General features: G+C 42.0%; 2 protein-coding genes across 3 annotated transcripts in view; both read right to left on the bottom strand.

Moving 5' to 3' along the window:
- Window positions 1-5,666, bottom strand: part of grid2ipa (glutamate receptor, ionotropic, delta 2 (Grid2) interacting protein, a) — a 30,515-nt gene extending 24,849 nt beyond the window's left edge. For both annotated transcript variants that reach the window (XM_085352382.1, XM_085352381.1), the window contains exons 1-4: window positions 5,585-5,666; window positions 3,948-4,201; window positions 3,525-3,857; window positions 3,290-3,444 (exon numbers count right to left, since the gene is read on the bottom strand). In XM_085352382.1, the coding sequence (XP_085208508.1) occupies window positions 3,290-3,444; window positions 3,525-3,857; window positions 3,948-4,201; window positions 5,585-5,666 (824 nt within the window). The remainder of the gene's footprint in view (window positions 1-3,289; window positions 3,445-3,524; window positions 3,858-3,947; window positions 4,202-5,584) is intronic.
- Window positions 5,667-8,731: 3,065 nt separating this feature from the next.
- On the bottom strand, window positions 8,732-16,062 carry e4f1 (E4F transcription factor 1). Its single transcript, XM_085351568.1, has 14 exons — window positions 15,936-16,062; window positions 15,553-15,683; window positions 15,375-15,459; window positions 14,420-14,601; window positions 14,194-14,314; window positions 13,937-14,089; window positions 13,599-13,789; window positions 12,411-12,650; window positions 12,140-12,251; window positions 11,103-11,320; window positions 10,824-11,022; window positions 10,572-10,735; window positions 9,471-9,530; window positions 8,732-9,322 (listed from the first exon to the last, which is right to left on the bottom strand). The coding sequence occupies exons 1-14, from the start codon at window positions 16,030-16,032 to the stop codon at window positions 8,957-8,959; spliced, it is 2,319 nt and encodes a 772-aa protein (XP_085207694.1). The 5' UTR covers window positions 16,033-16,062; the 3' UTR covers window positions 8,732-8,956.
- Window positions 16,063-16,984: the final 922 nt, after the last annotated feature.

Raw genomic sequence — 16,984 nt, 5'->3', positions numbered from 1 at the left:
CAAACTGGTGCAAAAACTACCAGAAAAGACTGATTCATAAAGCAGAAGCTGAAAACATTTTGGCACTCAAACACAAAAGGATGTGAAAGTCTAATTAATTCACACCTTTGAAGTCTATATATGGATGCAGTGTCAGACAAAGGCTGACACTTCACTATACTCACAAGTTATCAAAACACTGCACAGCCACATGAACAAAAGAGCTAATAGGTACTCCCAGCTTGTCGCTAATTTCAATTGTTAAGCACTTGCTGACCCCTGGGCTTTACAGCATTTAAGAATTGACACCGGCAAGTGCGCCAGAAACCTAAGAGAGACTTTATTAAAAGAAGTAGGCTGCTTAAAAATAGAACACATCCTTTGGGAGGAGGGGAGGCGAATCAGCGATGGGGACAGAGGCAGACTGAGCAGCGTGTGGCCCAGCTGGTCAAGTTTTCACAAGGCGGACAAAAGAAATAGTTTCATGAGCTGTTAAGCACACCTCAGATCCTCTTACACAGACCCCTCATTATCAGAGGGTGGGTGGAGTGTTCTCACATTCGTGTGTAAATGCATGTGCATGAGTGTGTGAGGGCTGTCGTAGTAAGTAACAGTGATTGAGGGACACAGACCGGCAGATTGGGTGGCAGAAGGAGAGCAAACACTTGATTCTCCGCGCTCAGAACGACGACACAGGCACCAGGCTCATGACGGAGCACACTAATAATCGTATATCTTGCTGTCGGGCATCTTAATTCCTTAGTCAGCGGCTTGGATTCCCAGTACAGCTTTTCAGATCACTGCGATTAGGAGTTATAGCACAATCAGTATACTTAATGAGACAAAAAAGGCATTCAGTATCAGCAAATTCAGGCTAGGGTAACAGCTCTGAATAGCTCCGTCATGCTGATAAGTTAAATGCAATAAATGGGGAACACAGTTTACTAGTTAGCACCAAAATGCATCTGAAGTTTTAAGAAAGGTCACAAGCAAATAGCTGAAATTATGACAATTCATTGTGAGGGGATCATGCACTCAATTTTGTGGACCTTGTTCTAATCTGGAGATTTTTCACTCAAAACGAGCAATGTAAACCTCATGGTTTTAATAAAAGATGCTCACTGGAAAGTCAAGCCTATAAACTGCAGTCAGAGGGCTTTTTCATGGGGAACCATGAAAGTCTGAGCAAAATTAGCTAAGAAGACATTGCATTCATATTACAAATTTCATTGTCCACAGAAACTGTTTACATCGACCAACACAACGCCTGAGGCACAGCTCCTGGAAGCACAACTCCATACGGCTCCCACCACAGACAAACTAAAGATTCAGCTGAAACATAAAGACCTTTCTTCTAAATGTGGAATATAAAGTTTATTTTTAGCCTTTCTTGAGACTACAAACTCAAAAAAACCCTTCCAAATCTTTTTTTTAGCTGTAGGCAACATAACAGGCAGACACAAAGACAAAAGCGTGGAACGTAGCACATGTACATCAAATCCTTTCAAGGTTATAGCATTCCTGATTCAGCACCACAGTATGGAATTGTGGGTAAAAGAAGGTAGAGTTGATTTTTTTAAAGACAGACTCAAACAATTATTGTTAGAGTTATTGCTGAAAGTGAGAAAAACAGCTCAACAGTCCTCAGTCCTCTATGGGTGCAGCTAATGCATAATTGATGGCTCTCCTGTGGACAACAAACATTGCAAACCATTTGTTTTTCCCAGGCAGCTTTCTAAGGATGGAAATGAGCCATCAGTGCTGTGAGACAGACATCTGTGTTCAAATGAAACTGAGACGGCTGGACAGCAGCTTTGTTTTTTTAGCTGCAGGTAGAACAGATTCGTCACCAAAAAAAAAAAAAAGAGGCACAGGGAAAACTCATCACTAATTGATTATGACAGCCGACTTGTTACAGAGTGCTTTAACAGCAGTGCAGTTTACTTGATGACCAATCAGAAATGACCACACACGACAGATGCCAAAGAAGGCAAACTCAATGACCAGTTATATGCTGAAAACGCTCTGAAAATTAATCGTGACAAATTGTTCGGTACTCACCTGAGACAGCAACTCATAATGTCTCCCAGTATGGAACTTCAAAGCCACGACTGTGTGGATGGAGATTGAGCATCTGCATGTTTCACTGTGTGTTACTATGTGTGCAAAATCTCATCCACCGGCAGCAAACTGGCTGTAGCAGCTAAGAGCTGTATGCAGAGGAGGGAATAAAGAGCATCCAGTAATGTGATCCACACAAAAAACTGGTGCGTGTATCAAAGAGTGCATCACAGCTGACAGGGAGATGTGGGAAAGAAAGAGACCAAGCGAGAAAAAACCAGAGTGAGAGTGAAGTGAGCAGAAAAGACAGAGAGAGCGGAAATGCAAGCGTGTGCAGCTGTGTTGTGGTTTGGGTTTTGATTTTCCAATGATTGCTGAGAAGGAAGAAATGCAATATTCGGCGGTCACACTTCTAATCATATGCTTTTTGCATACTATACCTGAGGTGGGGGGGAAACAGAAGAGTGACATTCAAGCACCCAAGAGCAGTGTTAGACATAAAAGAAACTTATTTATGTGTGGTTTTGACGTGCCCCTGACACAGTAAAATGCTGAATGAGCAAGCAAGAGGCAGGGTACAGCAGTCACACAGCACTGTTCACAATAACAATAAAATAAATAAGAAAATGAAGTGCCATAATAGCCAATAAAAAGGCACCGTAAGACACGATGAAATAAACAGGTCTTTTAAAAATAACTGAATAATAATGATTCAATAAAATTCCCCGTAAACTGGGGAACAACTAACAAATTCTGAGCCTGTGAAGACAGCGAGCAGCAGTGTATTTTGTAAGAAGCTGAGATAAGAAAAAAAAACTGGCTGTTTAGTGCTCTGTATGTAAATACAAGAATTTCCTGAAACATATTGGAACCAATGTAAAGACTATAAAATGTGAGTACGTGAGCTTGCATTTTATACAGCTTGGAGTAGTGAAAGAGATGATTATAATCCAAGTCTAAATACTAAATATCATATCAGGTTTGGCTTTGGTCTGAAACCAGATGTAAAAATGATCAGAACTGTGTTGCACTGTGAGTCTCCCCCTCATTGGTATTCCAGGGACATCTAAGTACGGGAGGAACAGTTTTAAGAAACTCCCGTTTTTCTGAGAAAGTGTTGTTAATCACTGCATAAGAAGAAGTAAATCATTGAAGCCAATCTTCTTGAAAGATGCACATGGCATTTAGTCAGGCTTGTTTTACCCCCAAGTCTCTCTCTGATTGCATATCTGGGTGAATGAATAGCTACCTGACACTGTCAATCAGTTGCTGATGCTCCTCGGTGATCAGAATATCAGGCAGGGCCTCAGCCAGGCTCTCCACATCCCTCTCAGCAGCGTACTGCTTTAGCACCTCAAACAGCTGTTCCTTCACATCTGGCTCCTCTCCTAACACTTCCTCCACCTGACAGAGAAAGAAAAAAAGGCATCATTAAATATGTTAAGTTTCAATTCAAAACATGCAGAAAAATGATAGAAAATTACTTTTTTATTGAACTCCATGGCCTTGTGGGCCCGGCTCTCCCTGACGCTATCACCGCTCTGTGACAGCACCCTCATGCTGCTGCTCAGCCGCTTGGGTCGACGAGCCATGCTGAGCACACCCAAACGCAGAGGTCGTCCCTGAGCTGCTTTTATCATGGCGGCTGCTGTTTCGTGGTGCTTCACTGGAATGCCGTTGACCTCCATGACATAGTCCCCTGCCTTGAGGCCACTGCGGCCAGCTGGACCATTAGGCATGCAGTCCTCAACCATTAGGGGGCTGTCTCCCACAATGGTGAAGCCAAAACGGCCATCTGGGCCAGGGTTGATGTCGATCTGAGAGGGCAAAAAATGAATAAAGTTTGCCACCTTTGCACCGTCTTCACCATTGTAGAGCTGAATGTGGGTTATTGACTTTCAGCTGACCTGTTCAATCCGTGACACCACCCCGATGCTCGGTGGGACCGTCTTGAGGGTCTGAGCCAAAGCGATCAGCGCCGGTGTGCTGAGGTTGGTCACATCCTGGCCCTCTATGTCCACCACCTGGTCACCGGGCTGTAGGCCAGCCAGGTAGGCACTACTGCCTTCTACAACAGACAGGATATAGCTGGGCCCAGTGCCTCCAAGTCGGAAGCCAAATGCCTCTGGCCAGTTCTGATTGGTGGCTGGGAGGCCGAGGTCTGGATAACAGAGAGAGAAATAAAACTTGGAGAGACGCAAAGAAATAGCTCATTTATACATTTCTTGGGCGGAATTAGGTATTAACAGAGCAAAGCCTCAGACTCAAAGATGGTTATATCAATAGGCACTTTATGAAGGGGTGAAACCATCTCTGCTTTGCTGCTTATCGCATGTTCTGAAAGCATAAAAAGAGCATTGCTAATCTGGTCCAAAGCTCCTAATACAGTGGAGGTGGTTGTGAGCTGTAGAATAGAGGTCAAACCGACTGTTTAAATGGGCCAACTGAGATATGGAGCTGCTTGTAGCTGTAGCAGCAGGTGCACTGGTCTATTTAATGAAACTGCAAAATTTCAAGGCACTCTCTCTGTTTTAGAAAGATTGACTTTTAATAAACCAAAGGAGGTTATTTATGCCTGCTGCTATCTAGCCCACATGTCAAACCAGCGACCTTCCCCTGGTCACTGGCCTCATTAAGCTGCTGTAGGTCTCCCAGTAGAATCACTCGTCTTCCACAGCCATCCGAATGCATCGAAGATATATGTAGGACATTATTGGGACTGTTTAGTGCACTTTGACTTTACATGTAGATGCTTTTATTTTGTTCCAAAATCTCTGTCTATGTTCTTGTCTTTTGCAGCATCCATATTTGTATTTGTATTACAGTGTTGCTTATTAGAACCAGCTAATTTGTACATAGTTGTCATGTATGTGGCCAAGATTGAAAACTTAGATGCAAGTTATTTGATCAAACAAGTCAAGCCAGTGCCGCTACTCCATGAAAAATATAAATTATGACATCATGATCCCAAGGCAGAAAACCGGAAAGGAAAACACATTAAAAAATATTTACCAATCGCAACAACCAGCACCAAAGAATTGTTTTTCTTCTTGCAAATGATTCGTCTTGTAAAGACACAGAAAAGAAAAGAAAGAAAGAAAGAAAAAAGACTAATTAAAAAGCTCAAATTCTCTGCAAGCCTTTGTAAAGTAATCTGAAAATGTCAGACTCTACTTCAAAACAAGACATAAAAAAACAGATCTTACCAGAGCACAGGGATGAATATTCAGGGCGGTGAATACAATACATATATACAGACTCAAAAACCCACAGAGTTTGATCTCAGAAACAAACAGTAGCTGATTAAGGCTTTAAAACAGACTGGAAAATCGCTACTACTGAGATGTGAATCGTAATCTTCTCTCCCTGCAAGAACATAAGCGGCACTATCGAGACTTTCTTGTCCTCTTCTCTCCAGCTTGTGACACAGATACACATCTGAGCTCCAGGTCCTTTTAAAGCGTCCCTCTTTATCTGACTTCCACTAGATGAAACACCTCGGGAATAGCATAAAAATAATTATCATTCTGAGAAATAGACTTACAGAAATCTTTGGAGGCACTCCGAGTTCCCGACTTGCTCTGGCGCAGGGAGAAGCGGCCCTTTCTGCTCAGGAAACGCCTCATCCTTGCCCGGCTTGCGGCAGGGCACGTTCCAGCCAGCCTATCTTCACCCCCAGCTTGGGGGCCGATGCAGCCAAAGAGTGTCCCAGGACACCCTCACGCTGCTCCTCACCTGAGCTCACTACCTCCAAAGGCTTCTACCCACGTAAGTAAATCAAGTGTACCTGAGAGGTCACATTTGGAGATTACGTAGGCCAGTGCCTCCCCCTGTTCTCAGAGAAGTAGCAATCTGAGGCAGTGGTGGTGGAGGCTGGAGGAGAAGGGAGAGTGTCTGAAAGTCAGGTTCTCCATCCTGGGTGAAGCAGCCTCAGTCCAAACCCTGTGGCTGACGATCAGGAAACTGGGACATGCACACTTGGTCCTGAAATGGTTATTTGCGAGAAAAGGTACAGCAAAGCCCCATTTTTCTATAAATACCTTTCTCTCTCTCACTCCCAGCCTCTCTCTGTCTCCCTCTGTAGCTCATGTGCATGAGGCCCTCTCAGAGGGCTGAGGGATGACCCAGAAACTGTAGAGTATGAGCCAGGGACACGTCTCTGATTATAGCATCTGTGCTAACCTTGCTACTGGAGCACTGGTTACAGAGATGGAGCCTACAGATAGGCTCAAGGTTATACACACATCAAATACAACAGTGGTTTTTTGGAGGGTTTTTTTTTTTTTGGCTAAGCCAATCATCCACAGTGAATTTGCCACAAGACCACAGGGCTAATGGATCAATAGATCCAGTTTGTCTCTGTAGGAATTATGACAGAACAGCGGTGCTTTCATGTTCCTACAAAGGAGCCACAGCAGTGGATGCTGTGCTTTACCTGCCAGGTGTGTATGCTTTCAAAACAGGTAGGATTCCCAAGACGGCAGGTGGTGTTCACTCTACAGCAGTGGTAGGCAACCTTTCTGATGACGAGTGCCATCTAAAATTTCCTCAGAAGTCAGTGTGCCATATGATTGCATTAGCAATAAATTTAATAGCGCTCTATATTAATAGTTACACACTATATAGAACCACTTTATAGAATTATATTTGTTCGCAGCTATCAGCAAATAGTTATCAGCTATTTTGAAACAAAAAACGACTTTTTATCCATAACAGCAAATGAACTGTACAACAGAAAATACAAATGCTATTTATGGTCTCCTCACAACAATGATAAGAAAAATAAACTGAGCCAATATGGCATGTCTGTTAATACACTCTGATCTCTGGTCTCCCACTCAGAGACACAGGTCTCCGAGTGTCCAGCATTCAGACACTCATGTGAGAGAAAATCTGCTCACACAGATATGTAGAGCCAAGTACTGTCAATAAGGCCTCTGCAATGTTCTGAAGACAGTTAAACTTGTCAGGTAGTGATGCCCAGCAGGTAAAAATGCAAGCTCCATGAACACACACAGCTATGGATTCCAGCTGCTTCAATGTTGCATTAACTGGCATTAACTCAGCCAGTTAATGCGAGAGAAGTCTAGCTGCTCATTAAAGATTTCTGGTTTGATCAGAAAATAAAACATTGGTCCATACACCTGAAAGTCGCAAAAATGCATTGTGTCTGGAGTCTACGGATGTATCCGTGTATTTCTTCCTTCCCTTATAACTTCCCTTCAACTCATTAATGTCACCTAAAAGGTAAACCTGTTTCTCCATCACCTGTTCAGCTCTGATGATTCAGTAAGGACATCTCCTGGTTTCATTTTCATGTTTCCCTCTTAACACATATCCAAACAGACATCATGACCAGCAGCTTTTACAGCTGTGGCTCCAGCAAACATCAGCTGATACTGGAAATTAATATTAAATCAATTCTAACAACAGCTGATCAAGCTTAAACATGCTGCTGTTGTTTAGCGCGACATCCGCTGGTTTCCTCTTTCTGGCGCAAGGCAGGCGATAAACAAACAAGAGAGAAAAGCCGATCAGCTGATCATTGATCAGTTTCATGATTGAAGAAGCAACAGGAGAGGGAGGGGAGAGGATGAGAGAAGAGTCAGTCACGGGACAAACTGTGTTCCTTTTCACCTCAATACCAAACGCGTAATATTTTCTCTGAATACGGGACATTCCGTCTTTTTACAGGACGGTTGGCAACTCTACTAACCTTATGAATAAAATAAAGTTCACTATCAGTAACATCATAGCACCCACCCAGCTGCAGTACCAGTTGTTGTAACTGACTGTAAAAAGTCAGCATAACGAAAATAAACTCCACTTAAACTTGGTTTATATCTGACCCAGATAGACTACAGGTCATAACTTCTTACCTGAAGTTCAGTTCACACTCGGACCGGCGGCCGCCTAGGGGCTCTCCTCTTGCCTCCCCTTTCCCTCATCCACCTGCTGGCCTCCACCACTTGCTAATGTTACTGAATCTGAGGAAGCTCCGCCATAGCCACCACCAAACTACTGAGTTATTTTTATACACCGGCCAGCATCTGGCCAATCCACCATCTTTCATTGTTTATACCGTTACAAAATAAATAAAATAAATCATCGGCCCATAAAAACAGAATATCACCGTCGGTTAACCCTTCGCGTGCCAGCCGTGGCACGCGTGCCGCGCGTGCCTAGGGTTGCCGACCCCTGCTCTACAGCCACATATACACTTCTACAACAAAGAAATAAGAACTAATTTAAGACCATAAAGTAAAATGACCAACAACACATTATTTTAGTCAAGCAGCAAAGACACAAAGTAGAAGCATCAGGAGTTTTTCCACTCAGAGAAAACATGACTGGAAAAACCCCCCCAAAAAAACTGAACTATGTAAGAAAATAGCATTTATTTGATGCAAACTCTAGCTAATCTGATATTTTTACATCTATCAAACTTAGAGATTCATTGTGACTGACCAGCTCAGAACAGCCACAGTGTTTTTCACACCTGACCGAGACATGAAGGAAGGAAAAACTGAAATTAAATGATGTCATTTTATGTAAAAAACAGCTATTTTTATTTGCCGTACAAAAACTGCCAAAAACTAGGCAACGACAAATGGCATGTTTCATTTATTTCATCAAAAAACAAACATGCATTTGTGCATGCCTATCATTTTAAGATCCAAAAGTTCCCAAATTAGACAAAACATTTAATGAAGAGAATAATGTTAGTAGATCGACCAACAAAAATGAGCTGTGTGATGAAGCAGTAGTCCTGTGGCACACTTGTGTACCGCATGAATCAAAAACACTTTGGCCTTAGTTTGGGTTTTTTTCACTTGAAGTGCAAATAAACTGTACAGTTACTGGCTACAAAGTCATAATCAAAGCCACAACAGTCTGTAGTTAGCATCCGCTTTGATCATACAACGACTGTTTGAAACTCCACCTCGTCTGGGGAGGTGATGACATATTCCTCTTGCTGCTGCACCACTTGTACTCCTTCTTCCAATGTTTCCTCCGTGGTAACCATAGTAACAGTTCCCTCCGCTGTACCTGCCCTGGCCAGCAGTCTGCCATCACTGATGGCGGAGGCCAGCGTCATGGCCACCTGCTCGGTGAGGCTCTCGGGCGTGGCGATGGTGATGGTATCGCCGCAGTCAGAGATGGACAGGCCTTCCTCGTTCTCGGCCACATTTCGCACAATGATCTGGTGGCTGCTTGCGCCACCCGCACTCTGCGATTGGCTGACGAGTCTCTGCACCACCTTCACGATGTGGTTTCCCATCTGGGAGGGACAGAGTTTGATGGCTTTTTTGTTTCATTTTGTTTTTTTAAAACACTATATGGGTTCAACTTGAATTTTAGCAAATAATGAGATTCACATATTCTGCAAAATGCTCCAACACACGTTCATATAATCCTTGTGAACCAACCTCATTTTGGCTGTCTTCAATGACCGTCACTTCTTGCTGCACTTCCTCCTCCGTTTGTGTCTGAATGATGGAAAACAACAAAGCAAATTAATAATCAGGATTTTTGTGTTTATTTAGACACTGTGGATGCATGCAAACAAATCCTTTGAGTGGACTGCAAATGGACTTAAGGTATCTAACAGGACCACACAACGTCCTTCTCCAGAGTACAAGTCTAATTGGCCCTGATTTAGAGTGCACACAGTTGCTTTTAATCTACTGGCTGCTTTGAAATCCACCTACATTACAATTCCTGACAAAGTCATATCTGTTGCACATTTTATTATGTACTTCCAGTTCCTGCTCTCCCTATTTCAATCTTCCCACATATGGACACAAGAACAGGAGGTCCCCAAGTCCACAAAATCATAGGCCAAATATATGCGTTCATGAATTCTTACAAATGCTTCACAGCCTTAAGGCAGCTTGTACAGAAAAAAAAAATGCTTCAAACAGTGCTCGACAAAAGTCATATTTGTTTTTGCTGGTTTTCAAACTAAATTTCTCTGGTATGAATGGAAAATGCTCAAAGTACTAATTTGGTTTAAAAAAAACTTTTGATTTTTTGTTTAAAAAGATAAAAGGAGTTTTCCTTTTGAAATTCAGACCTTTACAAACTGCCTTAGTTCTGACTTTCCACTGAATACAAAATTGCTCTTCAAGTATTTCAACCCCATTCCAGTCATTCTGCAGTAACACTTCTCTTTAAAACTAATGAAATATCACATACAACATTTTGCTGTGGTTCGGAAATCTCGTAATCTAGGCCCTAAACATGGCAAAGGAAATTGTTTGGCTGTAATCAGCGACCCAATCAGTTCGCTGCAGATATAATCATTTAGTACAACTTGAAGAGTGAAATTACACACTTCAGCTTGCACTTTAGTCGCTGATCTAAAAGAGAGAATAGCACCTGCTGTGACTGAACTCTGGACAGATTTGGCAACATGCTCCAAACTTTGAACCCCCCCTCACAGCAACTGTTTAACAGCTTTGTTTTTTTCTGCCCATCTAATAACTGTTATGCAAAGACTATGTTTTCTGTTAACCTGTAGTGCTAACCTTGATTATATACTCTTGTGTGTCTGCCACCACTGAGGAGAACTCCACCAACACAGCGTTAGGATCGTCTGAGATGATGGCTGTTGCATCGGGACTGTCCAGTGTTGTCTGTCCTTCTGTTAAAACAACCTGCTGCTCACAGGCGTCATCCTTATGGCAGCCGCCTGGTATAAATACAGGTTGTGTTAACTGGGCTGTTTGCATCTGTGCTGCCAGTACATAAGTCAGTTAGGCTTTGTGTGTCGTCCTGACCTTTAGCGCGCATGTGCCGATTGAGAGTCCCGTGCTCAGCAAAGCCCCGTGCACACTTTGGGCACTTGAAAGGCTTCTCGCCGGTGTGATGGCGGATGTGTCGTACCAGAGAGCCTTTCTCTCTGAAGCCCCTCGAGCAAAACTGACACACATACGGTCTTACATCACCATGAGTCCGCTGGTGCACTTGCAAGGCATTCTGAGAAAGAGAAGAAAATCTGTTAGACTGGAGTGAAATCCCCCATGCCATTAGTTCAAGAATTTTTTTTAATGAATTACCTTGGTTTTGTATGCCTTGTTGCATCTGGTACAGTGGTAAGGTCTGTCATCTGAGTGTGCCCTCATGTGTTCCCGTACATGGCCGATGGTTTTGTAGAGCTTGCCACACTCGCCGCACTTGTATCTCCTCTCGTTGACATGGACTTCCATGTGTTTCTTCAGCAGGTAACCAGTTAGAAACTCTTTATGGCACAATGTACACTTGAAGGGCTTATAACCTGCATAAAGAGGAAGGGAAACACAAGAACAAAACATCTTTTACCACAAGTGGCACCTATAAAGCAAGAAGGTCAGAACTGAGACAACAAAAGACTGAATCCAGCACACTTGGCATGACTTTGTAGAGTGTAAATAACGATAGAGAAATCAGCGGCGACTTTCTGTATTTCTCTGTATTTGGCAACAGGAACAACTATGTTGGAAGTTGGTAAGACCGAGTCACACGATGAGAGTTAATTTCAAAACAAAAAAACAAACAAACAAAAAAACATGACAAGGACGAGGGAGGTCTCTGGTGACTAAAAAATCTCATTAACCCTAATAAAAAAAATTACAGGTTAAATAAAATTACGAAAGTATAGCTAACAAAGTTGAGCAAGCAACCAAAAGACGTGTGAATGACAGAGTGGACTCCAAGTCATTCGCAACATTTTGCTCTCCTCACTTTCCCCATCTACTCTACTGCCCTGTGAAAATAAAGGCCTAATAATTAAAACATAAATAAATTACTTATTTATCTATATTTTTTTAAACAAAATCCTGGCACCAGTATAATGGGTGTGGTTAAATGTAGCAAGAATATTCAGCATATATTTAAGAGCCACTGGAAAGTGACAAACAATCTTTAATAATGAAGTCGTATTTTTAGCTAACGTTAGCAGTGCTAGAGTCAGCAACCTTCAGTCCTTGCTGTTTAACATCCACACGCCCATGAAGAATGTGATTCCTGTAGTCAAGTGGTTTCATACCAGTTTACTCTGACACAGCCTCCATACAACCATTAATTGATGAAGTCGCAGTGCTGGGTAGAGACTTACCTAAATGGCCCTTAACATGAAAGCGGAAATAATTCAATCCCTTGAAGGAGCGGTTACAGTGTGGACAAGTGTGCAGTTTTGATGATGTCCGATCACCACTGTCACCCGTTTCCTACAAAACAAAAACCACAGAAAACTTAAAATGCACCAGAAAGAAAATACAACAGTGTCTCGTGATGAAAAACCTTGACTTTTAACAAAATAACGAAGCGTACCATTTCCTGGTCTGGTGAATGTATATGCTGTGTCAATTCACACTCCCAGTACTTACCTCCTCCATCTCCACAAACTCCTCTTTAACTTGGATCTCAATGACGCCTCCGTCGGCTTCAGGGTGCTCCGAAACAACTTTATTTATCTCCTCAGTTGCATGTGGGGTCTCTGTCTCTTCAACTACAGTCTCCTCTGTCCCCAGTGCAATGCCAGAGTTGATGATGGCCTGACAGATGAGATTGTCACCTGCTGCTGCAGCAGCCGCCAGAGCTTCTGCCTGAGACTGCTCCACCACCACCTGACATGAGAGAGACCGACAGCACAGACAAGGAAAGAATGACAGGCTTTAAACTAGAGAGCATGAGTCATAACACAATCTGTGCTAATTTCATTAGACTATCCTGCAGCTGACTGTTGCCTCTCACCAGTCACTGCAGCCCGGAGAGTAGCTGGTGAGCATTTTGTAGACAAGTCTGTCTCTTACATGCAAACTAAAGGCGATGGCAGCGATATGCTAGCAACCAAATAATCACAAAGAGGTTTCTGCCAACTGATCGAGGAATACACAATGTTTTCCCCAGGGAGAGATGAGTCGCTATGAGAAAACCAGTGTCACTGACTGGTCTCTAGGCTTGTGTGACTGGGGCTTTAGCAATGATTTTCCCAGCAATTGTCATCAAGCTGCAGCCACCACATGCAACCGGTCAGTGAACTTATTTTTCCCCTCATGACCTGCGGTTGCCAGATGGTCACTGACCTGTGTGACTCAGGCCTTATTCACTTAATCCTACATTTTCACCTTGCTTGTTACATCCCAGTTAATGTCACATGGTTACCAGTCACACATCTGCAAAACCTCAATAGTACCACCACTGCCAACTAGTGTATCTGCAGTGTAATTACAGAGGGGTGCAGATATTGAAAAGCATGTTAGATATAAGTGGGATAAACTGATTTCATTTTTACAGGAAAGCTCTCTGTAGTAAGCTGGAGCACTGTGAGAAATGTTACATTTGAACAAATAGAAAACTACATCAAAGAAAAGTTCCAGAAATTATGAATGCTGGCAATCATCTCTTTGCAGATTTGAAGAAAAAAAAAAAATTCTGTGTAACTCTACTTTAAACTGCCTCAAAAGAATCTCGTGCAAAAATGCACCAAATAACTTTAAAGGAGAGGATTCAGTATGTCTTATGTGTGCATTTTAGCAAGAGTTTAAAAATAGTGTTTGAATCTTCATCCTAACCTGTTGCTCCTGTGTAGTTCCATCAACCTCCATTGTAAAGTGGACCTGATGGAGAACCTCTTGGGAACCAGACTCTACCACACTGACCACAGCGGTCTCAGCCTCCACCATTTCCTGCTCCACCGGCTGCTGCTCCTCCACAACTACAACCTCTTGCTGGGCAGCCACTGCAGCTTGATCAGCGTCGATTCCTGAACAAATCGCAAAGAATCAGCAAATCTTCAAACTGAGGCATAATACACTATAAATTAAACTGACTATACATCCATAAAGACGACTTGTTAGTTTTTAGCTAGTTTCTTAAGAACAAATACACAAAGACAGGAGCTAAATCCAACCTTTCTGCACTCCATCCTTGCTGACCAGGATTTCCTTGTACTGAACAAAGCGGATCTTTTCTGTGCATGGTGTGAGAGCTTTGAGGTGTCTGGTGAGAGCACCGGATTCTCTGAAGGCCTGGCCACACAGGGTACATCGATACGGCCGCTCATCTGCAAGAGAAAAGATGTCATTTAAAATGTAGTTAGGTCATTTTCACGAGATGACGTCGGATTAAATAAATAGGTCTCGTGTGACGTCGGTTTTCTCGTCGTACCGGTGTGGCGACGGTTGTGACGAATCAGGGAACCTTTTGTTCGAAACGACGTCCCACATAGGTCACATGAGAAGTTTTTCTGGTCACTGTGAGTTTTCATGTGCGTTCTCAAGATATTGGTCTGAGAAGAAGAAAAAATGAATAAATCACACAGGCCAAATTAGCAACATAAACTCCTAATAACCATTGTGTTTACATTTTCCAATTAAAATAAATGCAAACTCACAGTTTTAAATGTTTTTTTACAAAGGTGGCAAATGTAACGTCCCTCTGTGTTGACTTTATACATGAGCTTGTCACTGTCACCACTGTCAGATACGACTCCTTCTGTTTCATCTGACTGGTCAGACACTTTAAGGGAAGCAGTTTTCTTCCTGCGCCCTCGACCTAACTGAGTGTCGCTTACATCTGTGAGGAGGAAAAAGAAAAAAAAGCCAAAGTAATAATTCAATCTGAAATCTAATAAAAAGCTTAAAACAATGTTAACTTGAGCTGAAGAGACTTGTCACTAACATACTGAACATTGTCTCATCTCAGCCTCTTAGGATTTAGATTAATGCTGGGATTAAACACACATTGAGAAAAATACAATGTGGGAAATGCAGGTAAATACAAGCCAAATTCAAAAAGATGGGTCATTGTGTAAACTGTAAATATAAACAGAATCCATTTCTAAATCTCATAAACCCTTAATTTATTCACAATAGAACACAAAAAAACCATTAAATGTTTAAACTGATACCAGGCACGATTATCTCATCAAAATTACTGTATCACGGCTTCTCGGGGCCAAAGCTCATTTAAAATGGATTTGAGGCAAAGTGAAAAACAGATCTGCGGTCAAATAAAGTCAAAATCTGAAATTCTTTTTGGAAAAGATGGATGCAGTGTCCTCTGGATTAAAGACAGAGAGACCATGGGATTGTCGTCTGCGCTAAGGTCAAAAGCCTGCATCTCTGATGTTATGAGTGTGCACTAATATTTATGTAATTACAAGCTTGGGCATCTGGAAAGGCATCATTAATGCTTTTTCATAAAATATGGGTTTAAGAGGTTTGAAAATCATTAAATTCTGTTTATTTATATTTACAAAGGATCCATTTTTAAAATTTGTATTATGAGGTCTATCATTGCATTAGCTAAACGGCTAACAGGGGAATAGATTTTGCTGCTTGACTCACCGTCGGTAGTCTTCACTGCCTCTGCTGAAGATGCTCCTTCAGCCGTTTTCGCCTCTGAAGAAGAAATTCCATTGACCGCAGCAACCTGTGAAAATTTTACAGCATTCAACCTGATGTGACTCAGTAAAAACCCTCCGATTTTAGAGTGTTCCCCGAAAACACACATCACATCTTATACCTCTGGGCTGCCATCGAGGCTGCTGGCGTCCCGTGCCTCCACACGTTTGCAGTGGTGTAACTTGTGCTGGATGAAAGCCTCCAATGTGGAAAACTCGGACTGACAGCGTCCGCACTTGTGTACATCTTCATCTAAAAAGCACAGAAACAAGCCCTTACAATGTGCGGCAACCTCACCTGTTTTTGCAGTAAGCCATCACCTGTCTGCTGTAAAGTTTTCCCAAATACTGGCTGGACTTCTAACGTGGACAACGCTGAGGCGAGGTCGCAAACAAGCTAATCTTGCTAACGGCAGTTAGCAACATTTGAAGATGAAGGAAGTTAGGCCCAAACACAATAATCAATAAACAGTTCAGATCTGCTTTAGCTGCTATGAGGACTCACCTTCGTCTCCCAGCGTGGTTTGAATGGTGATCGTCTCATTGCCGTTCTTCGTTTGCTCCCGCTCACTTTCTGCCGTATGATTATTTTCCACACTCATGTCGTTTCAATCCTCCGTCTCTGTCGCAACGCTGCAAAAGGGAGGAAAACATGGCGGATTTACGACCCCGTAGTCATAACAACAAAGAGCGCGTGCGTATGTCTTCTCGCGGACAGAAAGGCGAAAATTCATTATGTTGAAAATGCATGTTTACATACACATAATACAGGCAGCTCTCATTCAGCTCAGTACATTTAATATAAGATTTATTAGGAAAGAATATACAATATTTCTATTTCTATTTTTCCTTCATATATGCGCAGTTGAAATGACGTGTGACGGGTAAATAATATATAGAGACATTTCTAGAAGAAAACAAACTATAAATGGCGCTCGCTGTATACATGTATGTCTTTACAAACCACTGGGAAATCCCACAAACCGGTGGCAATAATACATGTGAGGAGTGCTCCTTTGCACCCACACTCTTAAACGAGTTAATCCCAAATGAGTTAAACTTAAAGGAGTGAGGAAAACAACGGTTTCTGTTATGCTCCAGTTGGTATTTTTCCTGGTATGGTTAGAGCTAACTGCTGAGTGAAAGGTAACTTTAAATCACTTCTAAGTTGTAATACTTATCTTCTTCTTCTTCTTCTTCTTCTTCTTTAATGCCAGAGCTAAATCGACATTTTAAATCATCCTCTCAAAATTTCAGATTATTATGTTAGAATGTCAGTTTACTGAGTATCTTGAAAATGTATGATACATAACATATGGACAGGAAACAAAAATTTTCAGCAGAAACATGTTCCCACTGCTGAAGAAAACTGTTTTTTGCTATTTGTAAGACAAACTTTAGATATATTGAAAAATTTGAAATTTCATAAATAACTCGAAATTTTAAGATACTTAGTAAGTGGAAATATGTAACTTGAAAGTTTGAGATAATAACTCAAGATTTCGACCCAGCTCTGCCTTACTTTTTTTTTTTTTTTACTGTGGCAGAAATAAA

This window comes from Diplotaxodon limnothrissa, linkage group LG4 (genome assembly GCF_057381915.1).
Source record: "Diplotaxodon limnothrissa isolate DT_005_m linkage group LG4, D_limnothrissa_male_GT1.1, whole genome shotgun sequence".
NCBI classification, from domain to species: domain Eukaryota; kingdom Metazoa; phylum Chordata; class Actinopteri; order Cichliformes; family Cichlidae; genus Diplotaxodon; species Diplotaxodon limnothrissa.
Note: the sequence above shows the minus strand (reverse complement) of the source record. Positions and strands in the feature narration are given on the sequence as shown.

Coding starts and splice junctions, on each gene's coding strand:
- e4f1 (XM_085351568.1), bottom strand. CDS start 16,032: ATGAGTGTGGAAAATAATCATACGGCAGAAAGTGAGCGGGAGCAAACG. Junction 14,602..15,374: donor GGCAGTGAAGACTACCGACG/GTGAGTCAAGCA, acceptor TCCTCCTCACAG/ATGTAAGCGACACTCAGTTA. Junction 11,321..12,139: donor TCATGTTAAGGGCCATTTAG/GTAAGTCTCTAC, acceptor CTCTTTATGCAG/GTTATAAGCCCTTCAAGTGT.